Below are 20,823 nucleotides of genomic sequence, written 5' to 3'. Positions count from 1 at the left end.
GGTATCGGTGACATATTGCGTTTCTGGGCTCTCTCAAGTTTAGTGTTATTGAACTTTATCCTACACAAATTATGGTACTTGGCATTTTCTTTTTTCATTGTGCTTTCAATACCCTCTCCGTGGTTTAATCGCCGAATATCAAGAGGGATAGGGAGGGCATTTAGTTCATGAAAGAGAGGAATATTTTTGCCTAACATTGTATATCCTTCGTCTGACGATTTCAGTAGGTCTGTTGTGACTTCCTGACACAAACAACATTTAGTCCAATCAGTTTCCCAACTATTTGCTGAAGAAGCTGATAAGCGAATTCTTTTCGCCATTTCAAAAACTTAGTAACTATTATATAAACAAAAGTAATCAACAATGAACTTATAGAACAATAACGCAAATATTATCTGAGCAATAAATAAATGCAACAGCAAACAAGAACCGAGTGAAACTAATCAACTATTAGAGAAGTGCACGAGGAGTGTGTGTCTGTAACATGAATAAATACGCTACATATAGAAACCTCACAGGTAAAATTCTAGAAATTGTATAAATTTCAAGATTACTGTTCTAATTATGTTATTTTATGTATTAACAACATTATCATTATAGAATTGTGTTCATAATAAGGATAGAATTCCTTCAAATCAATATCCGATCAGGATGGCAAATAAAACTTTGTAACTAAAAATATGAACTATGGATGGACAAGTACCAAGCCACGTCTTATAACAATGAGAACACACACTCTCAAAAAGGTTTACTAGAATAAAATTGCGCCCTCTATTGGCCAATAACCTATCGTACCTAATGTAGTAATCGAAGATTAGTCAAAGATTTGTGGAATATAACAACTAAAATTATTCTGGTTATGAAACAGTCATATTCGGGATATTCCTAAAACCAGGAGTGGGTTATCGACCGATATTTGACCGAAAGTGATACTTTATCTTTTTTAACAATGATTTACTCCATTTTGAAACATTTTGGATACAATACAGCAAAACCGACCATAAATATGATGTCTTTTCCCTGTGAAGACGTCATTTCAAAAATCCAAGATGGCCGCCATGATCGGATGAATTTTTTTCGTGGCTACCCCCCTAATATGATTACATACACCTAAAGGCATGTTCTTACAAAGTTTCATGCTTGTATCACCATTTGCATGATTTGTGTGGTAAGCTGCCTAACTATTGATAATCAGTAGATTCCAGCGAAAAATATCTTTATAGTTAAAGAATTGTCGCATACAAATAATATAAAAAGTACACGGGAAATGGCAAAGTTCACGAAGTCTAGTCTGATTAATCATTTTACCAAAAAAAAAAAAAAAGTCCGAGCAAAGGGGGGCGTAGGGGCGTAGCTCTACGCCCCCCTCTGAATCCGCCACTGGAAAATGCAGGAAAGTACACATCAGTATGTTCATAGTTTTCTGAAACTGAAGAAGAAGACGACCGTTGTTGTGGATCGCAATGATACTTTGACGGTAGGGAATAGGATGATTTGTTCTGTGTTAAAGTTAAAGATTTAGTTTCGTATTTGACAAAGACTTAAGAGTAAGTTTTAACAATAAGTCAACATGTATCATCAGTACAGCGGATATAGGTACTAACCAAGTGGGCGTGATCGATTTTGACCTTACACTGTAACGAAATCTTTGCTTTGCTTTATCAATATTTATCAATATTTAGGATATAACTGTATTGTATTTATATAAGCTCCGACGGGGATTTGATGGTCTCAAATTAAGTTTACTGGCGACGCGTTAGTGGAGACAGTAAACGGGTATTTGCGACCATCAAATCCTCAGTTGATGCCGTCGGAGCTTAGAATACAATATTGTTATCTCCATTCCTGTTACAATTTATGACAAAAATAAGCAAAGACAAAGACCCATCGAAACAACATCTGATAAACAAATTTAATAATACTTTTAGATATTTGGATGATATTTTGGCTCTCAATAATGACGACTTCAGTATGTATATTAAAGAAATTTATCCTGTTGAACTTACTTTAAATAAAGCTAATACTAACAATTACCACTGACCTTTCCTCGATCTTGATAACTATATCACTAACGGAAAGCTGAATACTAAAATTTATGATAAAAGAGATGATTTTTCATTTCCTATCGTTAATTATCCATTTTTAGATGGTGACGTTCCCTTGTCACCATCTTACGGTGTTTATATATCTGAACTTGTACGATTCGCTCATGTATGTAACAATGTTTTAGATTTTAACGAGAGAAATTTATGTATTTCTGAAAAATTATAACACCAGGGTTTTCGATATCACAAACTAGTCAAAACATTTACTAAATTTTATCATCGGTATAAGGACATCATTCGTAAATATCAGGGGCGGATGCAGGAATTTTCGAAAGGGGGGGTGCTAACCCAGGGCACCTAGGGCAAAGGGGGGTGCAAAACATATGTCCCGATACAAATGCATTGATCGGCAAAAATAAAGGGGGGGTGCGCACCCCCGGAACCCCCCCCTGGATCCGCCACTGAATATAGCTCAACATGCAAACTTCTTATACGTTCAGGTATTTCACATCCAATTTTTTATGGAAATATTCTTTATAAAGCACAAAGGTGTCAGTATTCACCTCAAAAACTAACAAAAACTTTGAATAGACTTATTAAGAAGGGATATAGTTACGATACTGTTGTCAGGTCATTAAAGATTGCATATTTTGGCGTTTATATTGATTCACTTATAGGGTCTTTGCATCGGAACTAAACACATTTATTCAAAAACCAGTTGTTGGCATGACACAGGTTATGTTCTACTCATATATGTTATGATGGTATGATACTAAACCCCTAACAGGAAGGATTGTGCCTGATGTTCATATGATGAAATCATAATCTTTCAGTCAGTTTAATTGAAGTCTGGAGCTGGCATGTCAGTTAACTGCTAGTAGTCTGTTGTTATTTATGTATTATTGTCATTTTGTTTATTTTCTTTGGTTACATCTTCTGACATCAGACTCGGACTTCTCTTGAACTGAATTTTAATGTGCATATTGTTATGCGTTTACTTTTCTACATTGGCTAGAGGTATAGGGGGAGGGTTGAGATCTCACAAACATGTTTAACCCCGCCACATTTTTGCGCCTGTCCAAAGTCAGGAGCCTCTGGCCTTTGTTAGTCTTTTATTATTTTAATTTTAGTTTCTTGTGTACAATTTGGAAATTAGTATGGCGTTCATTATCACTGAACTAGTATATATTTGTTTAGGGGCCAGCTGAAGGACGCCTCTGGATGCCGGGGTTTCTCGCTACATTGAAGACCTGTTGGTGACCTTCTGCTGTTGTTTTTTTCTATGGTCGGGTTGTTGTCTCTTTGGCACATTCCCCATTTCCATTCTCAATTTTATTAGACACGCACAATTTCATTTAGAAAGTAAATCTTATCATCAGTCTGAAAACATGTATATGAACACAATAATGGCCAGAACATATAAAACTCTTAAACCAAAGTTCTATAAAAGAAAATTAATATTTAAAAAAATGATATTATATGCACACATGTAAATTATTTTATTGAATATTTGCATAGAAATATGAAAGATACTAAACAGAAGAAGGTATTTTAGATCCACAGACAGATGGCTTCAAAAGAAGAGAAAGGTAATTTACCCATGGAAAACTTAATTTGCATGGGAGGTACATGTAGGGCATGAACCACCTAATATTTAATATTTTTAAAACTTATGTGCAGGGTACAAATTTAATTTTAAATTGATATAGATAAAAAAAAAATGATCCACAATATAAGGTATACAAAAATGCTTATATTACTGAGACCTCCTACATGTATTTACTATCTCCCAATAGTTTACATGTTAACGTTGCATACACCTATGTATGTCCTTATTTAGGCTAGCTATATATATAAGAAGATGTGGTATGAGTGCCAATGAGACGACTCTCTATCCAAGTCACAATTTATAAAAGTAAACTATTATAGATCAAAGTACAGTCTTCAACATGGATTTGATTGATTTTTGGTATTTGAATGCCACTTTTAAGCACCACATTTAGGCTATTGTGGCGGCCAGTTTTTATTGGTGGAGGAAGCTGGAATGCCCTGAGAAAACCACTGACCTTCGATTGGCAAACTGACAATCCTAGTTAATTAAGATTGGAGACGAGTGCACCATCATGAGCAGGTTTCAAACTCCCAACCTCAGTGTTGACTGGCTAGTGATTACAGTAGTAACTACTTAGACCACTCGGCCACCGAGGCCCCTCTTCAACATGAAGCCTTGGCTCACACCAAGCAGCAACCTATAAAGGGCCCCAAAAATAACTAGTGTAAAACTATTCAAAAAAGAAAAACAACAGTCTAATCTATAAAAAAAAAGAGAAACGAGAAACACTTATGAACCACATCAACAAACGACAACTACTGAACATCATATATATGAATACATTATAAAGTTACGTATGAATAAATACACTGCTGCTTACATAAATTTGATATATACATTTACTTATTTTATAGGTATAGTAGAAAGTATGGAGAAAGACATTGACACTGCTGCTGTCATCAGGTTTCCGTGGAGGCATGACAATAGTAATCATGGTAACAGAAATGAAGAATTTAACAAAAAGCCTGGAGAGTACATACTGCAGACATTATTTTTAGAATTCTGCACAGTTGCTGAGAAAAAGATAGAACAGGTCTTAGGAGAACCATTGGTAAGAGTGATAATGTATTTAACATGTTAAATTAAAAGTATGGTAATATGTTACATAGACATGATAGATGTAAAAACTAACTAAGTTATTTGAACCTCGAGTTAACTGTCATCCCTAATTTTATGAGGATTATTTAGGTAAAAACAACTTTATAATAAGGTTAATACTGTTATGAAAACATTTGATAATAGAACAAAGATTTAATTACTGTAGAAAACATGAAGATACTTATATTACAAGACCATTTTATTAGGCTAATAATATGATATTACACAATATTCTGTATCATTATACATATTGAAGTGATGCTGAGCAATCACCATGACACAGAAGTCCAAATAATAATCCTATATCTGAGGGTTTCCAAAGTAGAAATTATAAAAGTGTAATTACATGTACATAAATTAAATTTTAAGACAATCATTAGGTACTGTAATAAGTTTTTTTTATGAAATTCCTATACTTTTTATTTAACCCGTAAGAAGAGTTTAAATCAGACTCACTTTGGAATAATGAAAAACTAAGGATAGAAAACACATATTTTTTTATGCACCACCCAGTAGTGCGGTGATGGAATAGTATAAAGGCGATTATTAACAGAGTTTAATTTCACTTTAGGGTATACGGCTAGAAGTTGGTATACATCTAGAGAAATAATTTTACTTAAATTTTAGACTGGTCGTCTAAAAGTGGTATGGTGCAGTTTTTTTTAATTTGCCATTTTGTTATCAAAAATGACATGAAATGTGGACTCTACGAGGCATGTAATTTCGGCCATTTTTAAGCAGTTAAGCTGCTTTATGCGAGCACCCTAGATTTATGTTCTACCCAATAAATGCTGAAATATGTGCCACTTTTATTATCTGTCTGGCTATCATGTTATTTATAACTAATTGGGAACTTTTTTTATACTTTTTATTTTGGAATATAAAAAATATTACCATAAAAACGTTAAATGGTTGTCGATTTTCCCAAAAGTTTTGAAGTTGCACATAGGAAGTAGTGCTCGATAGAAATCCTTCTATAGTTTATTACCCCCTGTGCTGTGGGCTAAGATGTCAAAGAACAATTGTATGAAATATTTGATCGCTGAAAATCTATAAAGATGAGTCGTTTACATTTCCCAGATGGCAAAAGTCGTAGGAATATTGTTTGTCATTGATACGTATTACATACGTCAGTAGTCTATTAATAAGCTGATAAAAGTTGGCGGCAATTTCAAATTACATAGAAGACGAAATTTACATACCTTTTAGATTGGGAGAATTCTGATGATACATAGGTACTTTATTATTAATCATTTTATTCGTTTTTTTGTCTGATTGAGATTATTTAAATCATCTTTATTCAGTAATCTTTAATGTATGCTCATTTGTTTTCTTGTTAATATTATTCCAATTTCTAGCAAATCACCTTCATGCTTGTCAAATTAAGTTGTTGTTATTGTAGTTTTCTGATTGGTCGATGTCAAGGTCATTTTAAGATTGTTTCGCTTTTGTGTACAATGTAACATAATGCTACACGTGCTTTGATTAAGCTTGATGTGGTTCAATAAATATTGTGATGTAAACTTTAACAACTGTTTTCTAAAGGACGGCATTATATAACTTCAAAGTCGCATATTTTGTAAAATATTAAGTCCGAATCTGTGACGCGTATCACACCGTAATTGTTTTTGATTTACAAGGACTTTTCGATTTCCGGTACTGAAAAATACAACTTTTTTATATGTTTCTTTTTATAATTTTTCGCATTTGAACACTCGTTAAGTGTAATTGAATCAATTCTATGCGGTTCCTTCAGCAACTTTATGCTGGTAAATGATTTCCCCATGAAAATAATATGAAAAGAAATCACATGATACGATAAAAAAGGTAACGAGTCGACTAACGAGACTCGAGAACAGTTGAAGTTACAAACAAGTTTTTCTTAATTCTTACTATTACAGTTATTGAAAGTTTAAAAAATGTTTTTTTATTATGATATTAGTAATGGAAGACTGTTAAACCGTAATCAACATATTTTAATTCAGTTATAATTTGAGACGTAAAAAAAATTGAGAGTGAAAATGGGGAATGTGTCATAGAGACAATAACCAGATCTTAGAGCAGACAACAGTCGAAGGTTACCAATGGATCTTTAATGCATGGAGAAACTCCTACACCCAAAGGATTGCTTTTGCTGGCCCCTTAACACAATAACCATGATAACAAAAATGTAAACTATTCCAACTAGTCACTTGTTCAGGTGGAACTTTTAAACCAGAGGAAGAACAAAGTAACTACAATGTAGTTAATAAGTTCTGGAGAACTTTTCGGCTAGTTAGTTCTTTCCGCCTGGAACTTTCCAACGTCGGAACAAAAGAGCATTTACAATAACTTGGACATCATACTAAAATCAGAAGTATACACAAGAAATTAATAAAATTTAAAAAAATGTACAAAACAATTATGTAAAATAAATATGATATACAGCAACAATCACTGCATTCGTGGGTCCTCACTATGGACAGGTACATACAGAATGTGGCGGCTTAAACATCTTAACTGGCACAAAACTCTCCCCTAACATAGAACAGTGTATGTGTATAATCTCAGACATTGAATCTTTATAAATATAAATTGGAAATAACTTTTGAAAGTGGTAGGATTGCATAACATAAACATTACTGTACAAGCATTATTTGATACTTTAGAAATAGCTGAGAACAATGCCGGAGATAAATATTTTGACTAATTCTTTACACTATTCATCTGAACGTGGCCAAGTTTGCCTTTGGGTTTTTGATTAACTGCCTATAGCACCCTTTGGTGCTTTGATTTTTTTAAATTGTTGCCAAATAAATGTATTATGTATAAGATTTAAATAGCATGATAACATAATAATATGTTATTCATTAAGCTATAAAACTAACATCATAAGTCTTTTGTAAAAAAAATATGAAGATAAAAAGCTCTAAAATTTTGGACATTTTGTCGCTTCACCAGATTTCAATACTTTGCAAGAACGCACTAATCTTTAAATTATGAACCAATTTATACCCCGTGAAAATTCAGCAAATACTTTATTCAGTGACATAATTTTTGATTTTTTTCATTTCACAAAAAAACTTAAAATAAAATAGCATTCAAAATATTCAGTATCAAAATACAATCGTACTTAATTTTCCGGAAAGTCGTGTCAGGTACGGCTGATCTAATATTATTAACCTTATTGATTTTGAACTTCGAGCGCACCATATGTTCGATTAATATATAGCAATCATCACTTGATATAACTTGTATTTGTTCAAAGTTTTTTGCTTCTTAGATACTTTTGTTTGTTGTTTGTTTTATTTTGAGGTTGTTTGGATTGATTTTATATTGGTTTTACTTGTTTAAGAGGAAAATAAATTATTTAGTTGGAAGTTATATTTAGAAATTAAGATATGGCCAAACCCCAAAAGATGGCACAACAGGGAAGTCTGTTGAAACTTGGCCCTAGTACTGCAAAGCGACTGAAACCAAGTTTAATCTTAGATAAATGTGTAATTAACCAGAAAAGCAGTAATGAAACAGTTGTTTTATTTACTCATAACAGTAAACACGTTTTTTTGCTGCAGCTGGTCAGCGTAAAGATGATATTTACTTGAAATTGATGAGTGAATATGATTCATTAAGTGATATGCCAAATGAAAGTTTGGAAATGGTTTATTACAAACGTTGCTACAAATCTTATACAAGTGAACACAACATTGCAGTGTTTACTAAGAGAAAAGATGATGAAGTAGCAGACTGTTCAATACAGGACAGTCCAGCCACGAGTATCTTAACTAGAGCAGACTGTTCAATACAGGACAGTCCAGCCACGAGTATCTTAACTAGAGCAGACTGTTCAATACAGGACAGTCCAGCCACGAGTATCTTAACTAGAGCAGACTGTTCAATACAGGACAGTCCAGCCACGAGTATCTTAACTAGAGCAGACTGTTCAATACAGGACAGTCCAGCCACGAGTATCTTAACTAGAGCAGACTGTTCAATACAGGACAGTCCAGCCACGAGTATCTTAACTAGAGCAGACTGTTCAATACAGGACAGTCCAGCCACGAGTATCTTAACTAGAGCAGACTGTTCAATACAGGACAGTCCAGCCACGAGTATCTTAACTAGAGCAGACTGTTCAATACAGGACAGTCCAGCCACGAGTATCTTAACTAGAGCAGACTGTTCAATACAGGACAGTCCAGCCACGAGTATCTTAACTAGAGCAGACTGTTCAATACAGGACAGTCCAGCCACGAGTATCTTAACTAGAGCAGACTGTTCAATACAGGACAGTCCAGCCACGAGTATCTTAACTAGAGCAGACTGTTCAATACAGGACAGTCCAGCCACGAGTATCTTAACTAGAGCAGACTGTTCAATACAGGACAGTCCAGCCACGAGTATCTTAACTAGAGCAGACTGTTCAATACAGGACAGTCCAGCCACGAGTATCTTAACTAGAGCAGACTGTTCAATACAGGACAGTCCAGCCACGAGTATCTTAACTAGAGCAGACTGTTCAATACAGGACAGTCCAGCCACGAGTATCTTAACTAGAGCAGACTGTTCAATACAGGACAGTCCAGCCACGAGTATCTTAACTAGAGCAGACTGTTCAATACAGGACAGTCCAGCCACGAGTATCTTAACTAGAGCAGACTGTTCAATACAGGACAGTCCAGCCACGAGTATCTTAACTAGAGCAGACTGTTCAATACAGGACAGTCCAGCCACGAGTATCTTAACTAGAGCAGACTGTTCAATACAGGACAGTCCAGCCACGAGTATCTTAACTAGAGCAGACTGTTCAATACAGGACAGTCCAGCCACGAGTATCTTAACTCAATCTATGTCTTCTCCTACCAATTGGAATGCTTGTATATTTTGTAATAAGAAAAGCTCCAAGCAAGACAAAAAACTTTTGAAAATTGAATCAGATGAAAGGGTTAGTCGTATAACAAACGCTGCAAACCATAATGGTGATACAAATTTGCTACATAAAATAAGTCAAGACAATTTTAAAGAACAAGCTTTTTACCATAACCAGTGCATAATAATATATCTAACGTATTTAAAAAAAGATATTGAGGTCGTTGATAACTTCAGAATTGGAATCCATAAATGCAACTGCTTTTTCCAAATTAATCTCTAGCATAAATGATGATTTATTAATAAATAAAAAGGCATTTCTATTATCCTCTTTAATTGAGAAGTTTATTTCATACCTACCAGAAAATATGCATACAAGCTTTACAACAAGGAAACTACAGGGATATTTGGAAAACTATTACGGTGATTCTGTTGTCATTCAATCACAACAAGGTCAGGGTAAGTCAAACGTAATAATGAGTAGCAATATAACGCTAGGGGATGCAATCAAGGCAGCCAGTAATTTGAAAGCTGAGTTAAAATGGTAAAATGAAAAACAAACGAGACGTATGTATAGCAAACAAACGGATGTACAACTCCTTTATTCAGTAGCAAGTATAATTCGGGGAGACATTGACAAAGTAAGATTTTTTAAAGAACACGACCCGACATCAATGGAGGTATCATTCGATGCCCAATTCTTTGGTCAAACTACTTAGTTGAATTACGGACGAAAAGGCGTTAGCACTTACTTTGTTCCTTCTAATATCAAAACAGAAAATGTGAGGAAAAGTTTGGCTTAACTGAATGTATTGTTGCAACTAGTCGCAGTATTATTACACCTTTTCATCTTGGTCTTGCAATTCAAGTTTACCACGAGTTTGGGTGAAAGCGCCTTATTAAAATTCTGAATGCGCATGGGTTTTGTGTTACCTATACTGAATTGCAGAGATATCTTACCAGTGTTGAAACCATGAGATTAGTCGTATCAGTGCCGATCGATACATCCCAGGCTGTATTCGTCCCATTTCAGAAGGAGGTCGATTGATTCAAGAGGGTTCTGATAATATTGACATAAACACCGAGACAATAGATGAAAAAACGCCTTCCATTCTCTTGCAAGGGCTGTTTTTCAAACTAATTCAGCTGGCGTTCATGACTATGCTTCAGAAGGAATCAAGCTAGGGGTCATCCATAATTCTCAACCATTTTCCAAAGTGTACAAAACGTACACTTGGGGGGAGGGGGTTAAAAAATCAACATTTTTACCGTACGCTTTTTTTTTAATTTCCGGAATTTATATCGTTTCCGTGAGAAAGTCGATTTATAAAATCGAGAATAGGCTTGGTGTGTTTCTCTTATTTTATCTTTATTATTTTCACTTGATGATATTGATTTCGATATCATAATTCTACTCAATCGGGATTGAACGATTAAAAGATCATATCATATGAAAACTAAATCTTTCAAAAATGTGAACTCGTAAAATTATTTAAACAAAAAGTTTGCAAGCATTTCTCAGTACCCCCGATTGTCAATTTCACCTGCTTTATTATTGATCGATATCGTTTACTCTGTTTAATAAACAAAATTGATGGAAACACTAAATTCTTTCAATGTTTTGATTTTGACAAGACGCCATTTTGTGAAAAGATTTTAAACTGGTCCTTCGATTAATTTCCTTGTAATGCATTCCAAAATAGTAAACCAGTAAACCGGAAGTAAACTTATTTTTCTTAGTATAAGCTTCTTTTAATTAGGAGCACCTCCATGTGAAGTTTAACCTTAACTTAAAAAATATCCAATATATGTACAGTATATATACATTAACGATAATAGTGCCATGAATGGTATATTTACAGGGACCTTTTAAATAGAAATACAGGCGGGAAATTTAAAAACTCAAAATGTTTTCAAAACATTACACTGTTATTGATTGCTGTCTTGAACTTTGATTCCATCAACAACTGTCAGTCCATACTTTACAAATGCAATATAACCATGTATTTCCCTTTCTTTGATTCTAAGCATAATTTATGTGCCCTTTTGTTAATCTTTTGCATGCTCTAGGTGCCTTTTTTTATTAGAGTTACCATCATCAAGTTCCCACTGTGTGATACGGGAAACACTAATCTTTGTACTCTGACAAAACACAAGCATCACAGATAGATGTCATCAAATAAAACAGCCAGATATGTTTTAGTTTTTTTTCAATGCAAATTTCTATATTAAACTAAAATATAATAGACAGGATCTTCTTTTTATTAAGAATGACTGATTCTTCTCTTGAAATCTGAAAATGGTTGATGTACACTTTTTGAGGGAGGGTGGGGGGTCTGAAAAAGTGTACGTTTTGTACACTTTGGAAAATGGTTGACAATTATGGATGACCCCCTAGGAATTGAAAGATCTTTGGCTATAGATGATACAACAGCATCATTGACAGATGCCATTCCTTACCTTAAACCATAATGTAGTTCAGAACCACAACGACGATTGGATGCTTTTGATAAAGTTCACTTATGGGATTATAATAAGAGTAATGATGTTGATCAGATATGGGTTTTCTCCAGACTTTTGTCAAGAGATGTTATAGAGTTCCCAATGGAAATAAAAGCAAATGAACACATTCCTTTTTGGACAGGGTACAATTGTCTTTTGTCTAAAAAGGGCGCCAATGTTACAGTTGTAGCAAGTCCTCCAATTATAGATTCAAAACCAAATGATATGGCCACAGTGTATACCGCCATGAAGAAATGTCTTGACATTTCTCATGATGCTGGACAGGATTACGCGATTCAAACATTTGACCAGCAACTCTACACAATTGCACAACAAGTAGAATGGTCGAAGCTTGACATTTTTAATCGCCATATTCTCGGGCTGGGTAGATTCCACAGTTTGTCTTGTTTCCTAGCCTTTATCGGGAAACTTTGGGCCAATGGCGGTCTTCAGGATTTGTTGGTAGATTCTGGTGTGTATGCTGGAAACACAGCTGAACTTATGTTTAATGCTAAAGAGTTTAACAGGGCTGTCAGAGGGTTCACACTTGTGTTTGAAGCCCTTCAAGTTCTTTTTATTCCAGCATTTATCCACTGGTGTAGGACCATTGATTACTTCGATCAGATATACATGTACCATCTGCATTCTGGAATGTGTTGTTTTATAAAGTTCCATACAAGTATATGTGATCAAACGGACAAAGCCTCAGACATTAAAACTAAACTGGAAAAGTTGTTAATAGCCTCTTATTGGTATGTTAAAAGAATTGGGACACGATGGTCCGAGTACACAGTAATCGTCCTTTGATTTTCGTTGTCCACAAATATAGTCCTTAGTGTGGACAGTGTGTTACTTGCCAAATTTTTTATACCCCTTCCAAATTTATTTCTCCATGTTTTATGCCTCATATAGCAAGAAGGGGGTTAAAATGACACTGTAAAAACATTTGGGTCATAAATATTGATGTAAAGTAGTGATTAGGTCCAGCTGAAAAAGGTAAAAAATTAGCACTCCGGAAGCTGTCAAAAGATTTCAAGACCCCCTTAACATAAAATTGTCCATATTTTGAGTTAGAGCTGATGAAGTTTTCTTTAATTTTGATATAATTTGTCCCAAAAGTAGTACAACACACTAAAAATATTATTGAGAAAGCGCAGGTGCAATTTTTTTAATTTTCATTTATTGACTAAAAGAAATGCACTACGAAATAACTGTGTACTCGGACCTAGGAGGTGAAATCAGGAAATATAGAATCTGTACTTTGGCATCTTCCCTGAATGATTTGATGGTGTCAATTTGTCAAATAGCATAAAACTAAAGGATTTAAAATTTTATTTGATAGAATTTCTGCAAAAAAGACCATTTTTGGCATTATATGGTCAAAATAAGCATTTCATAGCTTTTCAATTTTGATGCATAAGTGGCATTCTGACTTTCTATCTGACAGGTTTTCATGTGTCAATTTTTGTGTTTCTATGCTTTAATCCAGTTGTATTACTCATTTGTGAACTCTGAATCTACATAAAAGAAGATTATCTCGGACAATATGTGCAAAATGTGTTGTATAAATGACCCTCGTCTAACGCCCTGTTTGGATCAAGTTTAATGTGAGGAGCATGGCACATAAAAGTTGAAGTCCATAATAAAGACCTCACTAAATTTGTATAAAAAGCACTTAACAATGTCTTTTGTACCTGTTTCATTTCACATAATATCTTTCTTTACTTCTTTAGGATAGCATGTGGTTCAAATATAAGCCTGTTGAGACTAAAATTACATTCAAGTTTTTCACTAAAAAGTGAAAACTCTTTGTAAAATGTTGTAGCAGACCATACTGTCTGCAAAAAAAGTTAAATGTAAGAGTCTTTTTGTGCTCAGATATATTGTATCATGTCACTTGAGTATAGAAATGATAGAAAAGACACAAATATTTATTTCCTATAGCTTCAATATGCATTTCTAAATGTAAATGTGTGCTACGACCTAAATTGACCTTAAATTATTTTCAGTCTTACTTGGCCTAAGACCCTTTTAAACTAATATGATATGTTATTTGTATGTTTTCTTTCCATTTAAAGTACATTAAATACATATGTAAGGATTATTTATAATCAAAAAGCTTCATCAATTTAAAATTGCTGGAAAATATTACAGCTTCATGGAAGGCCCCCCTTCATTGGAAAACCTCTATTTTTAGGCACAGGCTTATATAAATTTAACTTTTGAATAAATATGCTAAGTCTGATATATCAAATGAGTACTCTATTGCTTTTAATACATGATATATTATATATTAAGGCATTTTAAAAGTATTTTTTTGCAATATTTTAATTTTAAAAGCCCCAAATGTTGATAGTTGAATTTTCTCAATTTGTACGTCTAAATTTAACACGCAAACTTGAATATAGAATTAATCATATTGTCTATAATATATATCCTATTGCTATGAAACTTTGTAAGCAGTCTTATAATATATTAAGCTTTGATCATACCAAGTTTTATTAAGATTGGTCAACTTTTTCTATCCTATTAGGTCCGAGTACACAGTTATCGTCCTTTGATTTTCGTTGTCCACAAATATAGTCCTTAGTGTAGACAGTGTGTTCCTTGCCAATTTTTTTATACCGCTTCCAAATTTATTTCTCCATGTTTTATGCCTCATATAGCAAGAAGGGGGTTGAAATGACACTGTAAAAACATTTGGGTCATAAATATTAATGAAAAGTAGTGATTAGGTCCAGCTGAAAAAGGTCAAACATTAGCACTTCGGAAGCTGTCAAAAGATTTCAAGACCCCCTTAACATAAAATTGTCCATATTTTGAGTTAGAGTTGATGAAGTTTTCTATGATTTTGATATAATTTGTCCCAAAAGTAGTACAACACAATGTAAAAATATTATTGAGAAAGAAATGCACTACGAAATAACTGTGTACTCGACCCACATCACCTACTTTCAAATATTGGGACATGTTCCTCATTACCTAAATTATGTTGTCAAATGTACAAGCAGAAAGAGAAGGTAATTGGTCGGCACATTTGATGTCTTCATCCAAAATGCTGCCCTATTTTATGCTCACCTGGCCCAAAGGGCCAAGTGAGCTTTTCTCATCACTTGGCGTCCGTCGTCGTCATTGTTAACTTTTACAAAAATCTTCTATGAAACTACTGGCTCAAATTTAACCAAACTTGGCCACAATCATCATTGGGGTATTTAGTTTAAAAAATGTGTGCAGTGACCCAGCCAACCAATCAAGATGGCTGCCATGGCTAAAAATAGAACATAGGGTTAAAATGTAGATTTTGGCTTATAAATCTGAAACCAAAGCTTTTAGAGCAAATCTGACATTGGGTAAAATTGTTTATCAGGTCAAGATCTATCTGCCCTGACATTTTTAGATGAATTGAACAACTAAACACACAGCTTTGAAGCAAGACGAAGAACAAGTACAAGCAAAAGTTACCCATTTAAACCAAACCATGACTGATCTCTTTAATATAGATGCCCACCCTCCTTGTCTCACTAATATCTCTACAGGCATGTATGCTACTACAGAAGTTCAGGATTCTTTGCTTTCTGCAGTAGATGAAGGCGAAAATATGTGCCAAATTTTTTTTTAGAGTACGCTTTCTTTAGACCAATCCAGAAGCTTCTATAGCCGTATTACCAAGTCCAAATTGAAAACATTTGAACATATAAACGCTAAGACAACCCTTAAGTGTAAATCTGGCGAAATTATAATCAGCCGTATCAATCCAGAAATTGTTTTCAGGCATGCTCTGGTTTTGGCTAACAGCAGAGATGATGTTACTATTGACAGTATTCTCTCACTTCCACTTGGGCCTATCCCGGTTTTTTCTTGTTCCATGAAGATGGAACAATGACAAAATCTTGTAAATCAGATCTAGTAAAACACTTTGAAAATGGAGTCTCGCCAGTTCTTTCTTTGCCAGATTTTGATCCTTTCATTGACAACTTACATTAGAGACGGTATGGCAATAGTTCAGTGCATGGATGCAAAGAAACACAAAACCTTTGGAGATCTTGTTCTTGCCTATTGCAATTATTTAGCAAGTTGTTTTACAACAGCACATACAGTAGCCAATGTTTTTAATCGACATGATGTTAAACACTCCATTAAGTCGGCCAAAAGAGAGCAGCGTACCAAAGCCAATGCTCATGCAAAGGTGAATCAAGTAATTGAAGGAAGAAACGTCCCTGACTGGAAAAAATATCTTTCTGTTACAGAAAACAAGCAGGCTCTGATTAGATTTTTTGGTGACTTCCTGGTCAAGTTCATTTAAAGCAATCCTCTGTTAGTTCTCCCTGGACATACTTATTATATGGCAGGTTCATTTGAAGATCCTGAAATTGCTAAAGGTTTTTCTAACCAGGAAGTCATTGAATGTCCTGAATTGTTCAGTACTCAGGAAGTGGCGGACACCCGCATGATCCTTCAGGCTTTACATGCAGACAAAAGATTAAAAGAGATGGGTAAGAAAGGCAGGATTATTATAAATCATCTGATACAGACGTCATTGTTCTCTGTATTCATTTTTTCAAGCAGATGACCAACACGAGTGAATTTTAGATCCAAATGGGAAATATTGGTACTATAAAAGATAATCAAAGGTTTTTGCCAGTTCACCAACTGTGTTCTTCTCTCCCTGAAATCATTTGTAGAGTTCTTCCTGCCGTACATGCTCTCTCTGGGTGTGACACCACATCTTCCTTATTTGGAATTGGTAAATAGTCAATGTATAAAGTATTGAAAGATGCAGTACTAGATTTCAGTGATTTGTACAATTTAGGAGATTCCGACACAGAGACTGCCATATCATGCTCTAGACGGTTTGTTGCAAGACTTTACAACCAAAAGAAGAAATATGCATCCTGCCATCAAGACATTAACAAACTGCAGGTTAAGCTTGCTACAAGCAAGGATTCAAGTCTGGTCAGATTGCCACCCTCTGTAGCGGCTTCAACATCATATCCTTCGAGCCTCATTTCAGACCAAAATTTGGCATGCTTCCTGTCTTGCAAAACCACCCCTGCCTTCACCATTGGAATACAGATGGAAATCATTCAAACATTCATTGCATCCTGTCTACTTTGAAGGAAACATGTCAGCAGATTTTCTTCATCATCTTGTGTGTTCCTGAAAGAGAAAATCACAATGTAAAAAGTTGTGTGTTTGTTTCGACCAAAACCTTGTATGTACCGACTTATGTTCCTGCCAAGGATCAGAATCATGCAAGAATGTTCATACGCATGCCCTCACACAAGAGGTTTGAGAACTAAATTTTATTTGTCAGTAAGGCTTTTGGTGCCATTTGCAAATTAAATGTGCATTTCTGATATTGTATCACTAAGACCTTGATTAAAAATCTAACATTTTCACACATTTAGATGCTGTTCTAGTAATTAAAAATACTTTTTATACGACCGCAAAATTTGAAAATTTTTTCGTCGTATATTGCTATCACGTTGGCGTCGTTGTCTGCGTCGTCTGTGTCGTCGTCGTCGTCCGAATACTTTTAGTTTTCTCACTCTTACTTTAGTAAAAGTGAATGGAAATCTATGAAATTTTAACACAAGGTTTATGACCACAAAAGGAAGGTTGGTATTGATTTTGGGAGTTTTGGTCCCAACATTTTAGGAATTAGGGGCCAAAAAGGGCCCAAATAAGCATTTTCTTGGTTTTCGCACAATAACTTTAGTTTAAGTAAGTAGAAATCTATGAAATTTTGACACAAGGTTTATGACCACAAAAGAAAGGTTGGTATTGATTTTGGGAGTTTTGGTTTCAACAGTTTAAGGGGCCCAAAGGGTCCAAAATTAAACTTTGTTTGATTTCATCAAAATTGAATAATTGGGGTTCTTTGATATGCCGAATCTAACTGTCATGACTGTGTATGTAGATTCTTAACTTTTGGTCCCGTTTTCAAATTGGTCTACATTAAGGTCCAAAGGGTCCAAAATTAAACTTAGTTTGATTTTGACAAAAAATGAATCAGTTAGGTTCTTTGATATGCTGAATCTAAAAATGTACTTAGATTCTTGATTATTGGCCCAGTTTTCAAGTTGGTCCAAATCGGGGTCCAAAATTAAACTTTGTTTGATTTCATCAAAAATTGAATAAATGGGGTTCTTTGATATACCAAATCTAACTGTGTATGTAGATTCTTCATTTTTGGTCCTGTTTTCAAATTGGTCTACATTAAAGTCCAAAGGGTCCAAAATTAAACTTAGTCTGATTTTAACAAAAATTGAAATCTTGGGGTTCTTTGATATGCTGAATCCAAAAATCATTAAAATGTACTTAGATTTTTTATTATGGGCCCAGTTTTCAAGTTGGTCCAAATCAGGATCTTAAATTATTATATTAAGTATTGTGCAATAGCAAGTCTTTTCAATTGCACAGTATTGCGCAATGGCAAGAAATATCTAATTGCACAATATTGTGAAATAGCAAATTTTTTTTTTAATTAGAGTTATCTTTCTTTGTCCAGAATAGTAAGCAAGAAATATCTAATTGCAAAATATTGTGCAATAGCAAGATTTTTTTTTAATTGGAGTTATCTTTCTTTGTCCAGAATCAACTTAAATCTTTGTTATATACAATATACAATGTATATTCACTTTTTACTACCAACTGATAAATTAAAATAATCTTTACCATTCAGTGATAACAAGCAGTTTTTTTACATCTTAATATTTTATGATGTATTTAAATGAGTAGTTATTGTTGCAAACTCCATTAGAAATTTTAATTGAGATTAGTTTTGGAATAAGGGAAAGGGGGATGTGATTAAAAAAATTGGGTTCAATTTTTTATACGACCGCAAAATTTGAAAAATTTTTCGTCGTATATTGCTATCACGTCGGCGTCGTCCGCGTCGTCTTCGTCGTCGTCCGAATACTTTTAGTTTTCGCACTCTAACTTTAGTAAAAGTGAATAGAAATCTATGAAATTTTAACATAAGGTTTATGACCACAAAAGGAAGGTTGGGATTGATTTTGGAGTTTTGGTCCCAACATTTTAGGAATAAGGGGCCAAAAAGGGCCCAAATAAGCATTTTCTTGGTTTTCGCACTATAACTTTAGTTTAAGTTAATAGAAATCTATGAAATTTTGACACAAGGTTTATGACCACAAAAGAAAGGTTGGGATTGATTTTGGGAGTTTTGGTTCCAACAGTTTAGGAATTAGGGGCAAAAAAAGGGCCCAAATAAGCATTATTCTTGGTTTTCGCACAATAACTTTAGTTTAAGTAAATAGAAATCTATGAAATTTAAACACAAGGTTTATGACCATAAAAGGAAGGTTGGTATTGATTTTGGGAGTTTAGGTCCCAACAGTTTAGGAATAAAGGGCCCAAAGGGTCCAAATTAAACTTTGTTTGATTTCATCAAAAATTGAATAATTGGGGTTCTTTGGTATGCCGAATCTAACTGTGTATGCAGATTCTTAATTTTTGGTCCCGTTTTCAAATTGGTCTACATTAAGGTCCAAAGGGTCCAAAATTAAACTTAGTTTGATTTTAACAAAAATTGAATCCTGGGGGTTGTTTGATATGCTGAATTTAGAAATGTACTTAGATTTTTAATTATTGGCCTAGTTTTCAAGTTGGTCCAAATGGGGGTCCAAAATTAAACTTTGTTCATCAAAAATTGAATAAATGGGTTCTTTGATATGCCAAATCTAACTGTGTATGTAGATTCTTAATTTTTGGTCCAGTTTTCAAATGGTCTACATTAAGGTCCAAAGGGTCCAAAATTAAACTAAGTTTGATTTTAACAAAAATTAAATTCTTGGGCTTATTTGATATGCTTTATCTAAATATGTACTTTGATTTTTGATTATGGGCCCAGTTTTCAAGTTGGTCCAAATCAGGATTCCATATCAAGAATTGTGCAATAGCAAGAAATTTTCAATTGCACAGTATTGCACAATAGCAAGAAATATCTAATTGCACAATATTGTGCAATAGCAATTAATTTTCAATTGGAGTTATCTTTCTTTGTATAGAATAGAAGTTGATAATATATGTTGGAAATTTGCCAGACATGACTATGATGTCATTTTCTATTTTTATTTGCCAATAACTTTATGTAAATAACTTCATTGGAAATTTGCCAATATAAAATGTTGCTGATGAAGCTTTTTTTCCTTATCTTATCTAAAATGTTTTTAGATAATGTATATTGGACATTTGCCAGACATGACTATGATGTCATTTTCTATTTTTATTTGCCAATAACTTTATGTAAATAACTTCATTGGAAATTTGCCAATATAAAATGTTGCTGATGAAGTTTTTTTTATTGTTTTATACAATAAACAATGTATATTCACTTTTACTACCAACCAATCTTTACCATTCAGTGATAACAAGCACTTTATTTTACATTTTAATATTTTATGATGTATTTAAAAGAGTAGTTATTGTTGCAAACTCCATTAGAAATTTGAATTGATATCAGTTTTGGAAAAAGGGAAACGGGGATGTGAAAAAAAAAGGGGGGGGGTTAAATTTTTCTCATTTCAGATTTCATAAATAAAAAGAAAATTTCTTCAAACATTTTTTTGAGAGGATTAATATTCAACAGCATAGTGAATTGCTCAAAGGCAAAAAAAATATTTTAAGTTCATTAGACCACATTCATTCTGTGTCAGAAACCTATGCTGTGTCAACTATTTAATTTTAGATTTAAAA

The 20,823-nt window shown here is 33.9% G+C and overlaps 1 protein-coding gene across 13 annotated transcripts in view; it reads left to right on the top strand.

Moving 5' to 3' along the window:
* The first annotated feature begins 1,254 nt into the window (after nt 1–1,254).
* LOC139486839 (protein furry-like) overlaps nt 1,255–20,823 on the top strand; it is a 380,646-nt gene continuing 361,077 nt past the window's right edge. For 11 of the 13 annotated variants that reach the window (XR_011655645.1, XR_011655644.1, XR_011655643.1 and 8 more), the window contains exons 1-3: nt 1,477–1,547; nt 3,564–3,634; nt 4,512–4,708. Coding sequence is in view for 10 of the 13 variants with exons in the window: in XM_071271861.1 (XP_071127962.1) it covers nt 3,613–3,634; nt 4,512–4,708 (219 nt within the window). In the remaining 3 variants the exon portion in view is untranslated. Of the gene's footprint in view, nt 1,548–1,570; nt 1,597–3,563; nt 3,635–4,511; nt 4,709–20,823 lie in introns of those variants that run through there. The other 2 variants (XM_071271853.1, XM_071271854.1) reach the window with 2 other exon arrangements.

This window comes from Mytilus edulis, chromosome 8 (genome assembly GCF_963676685.1).
Source record: "Mytilus edulis chromosome 8, xbMytEdul2.2, whole genome shotgun sequence".
Lineage (NCBI taxonomy): Eukaryota > Metazoa > Mollusca > Bivalvia > Mytilida > Mytilidae > Mytilus > Mytilus edulis.
Note: the sequence above shows the minus strand (reverse complement) of the source record. Positions and strands in the feature narration are given on the sequence as shown.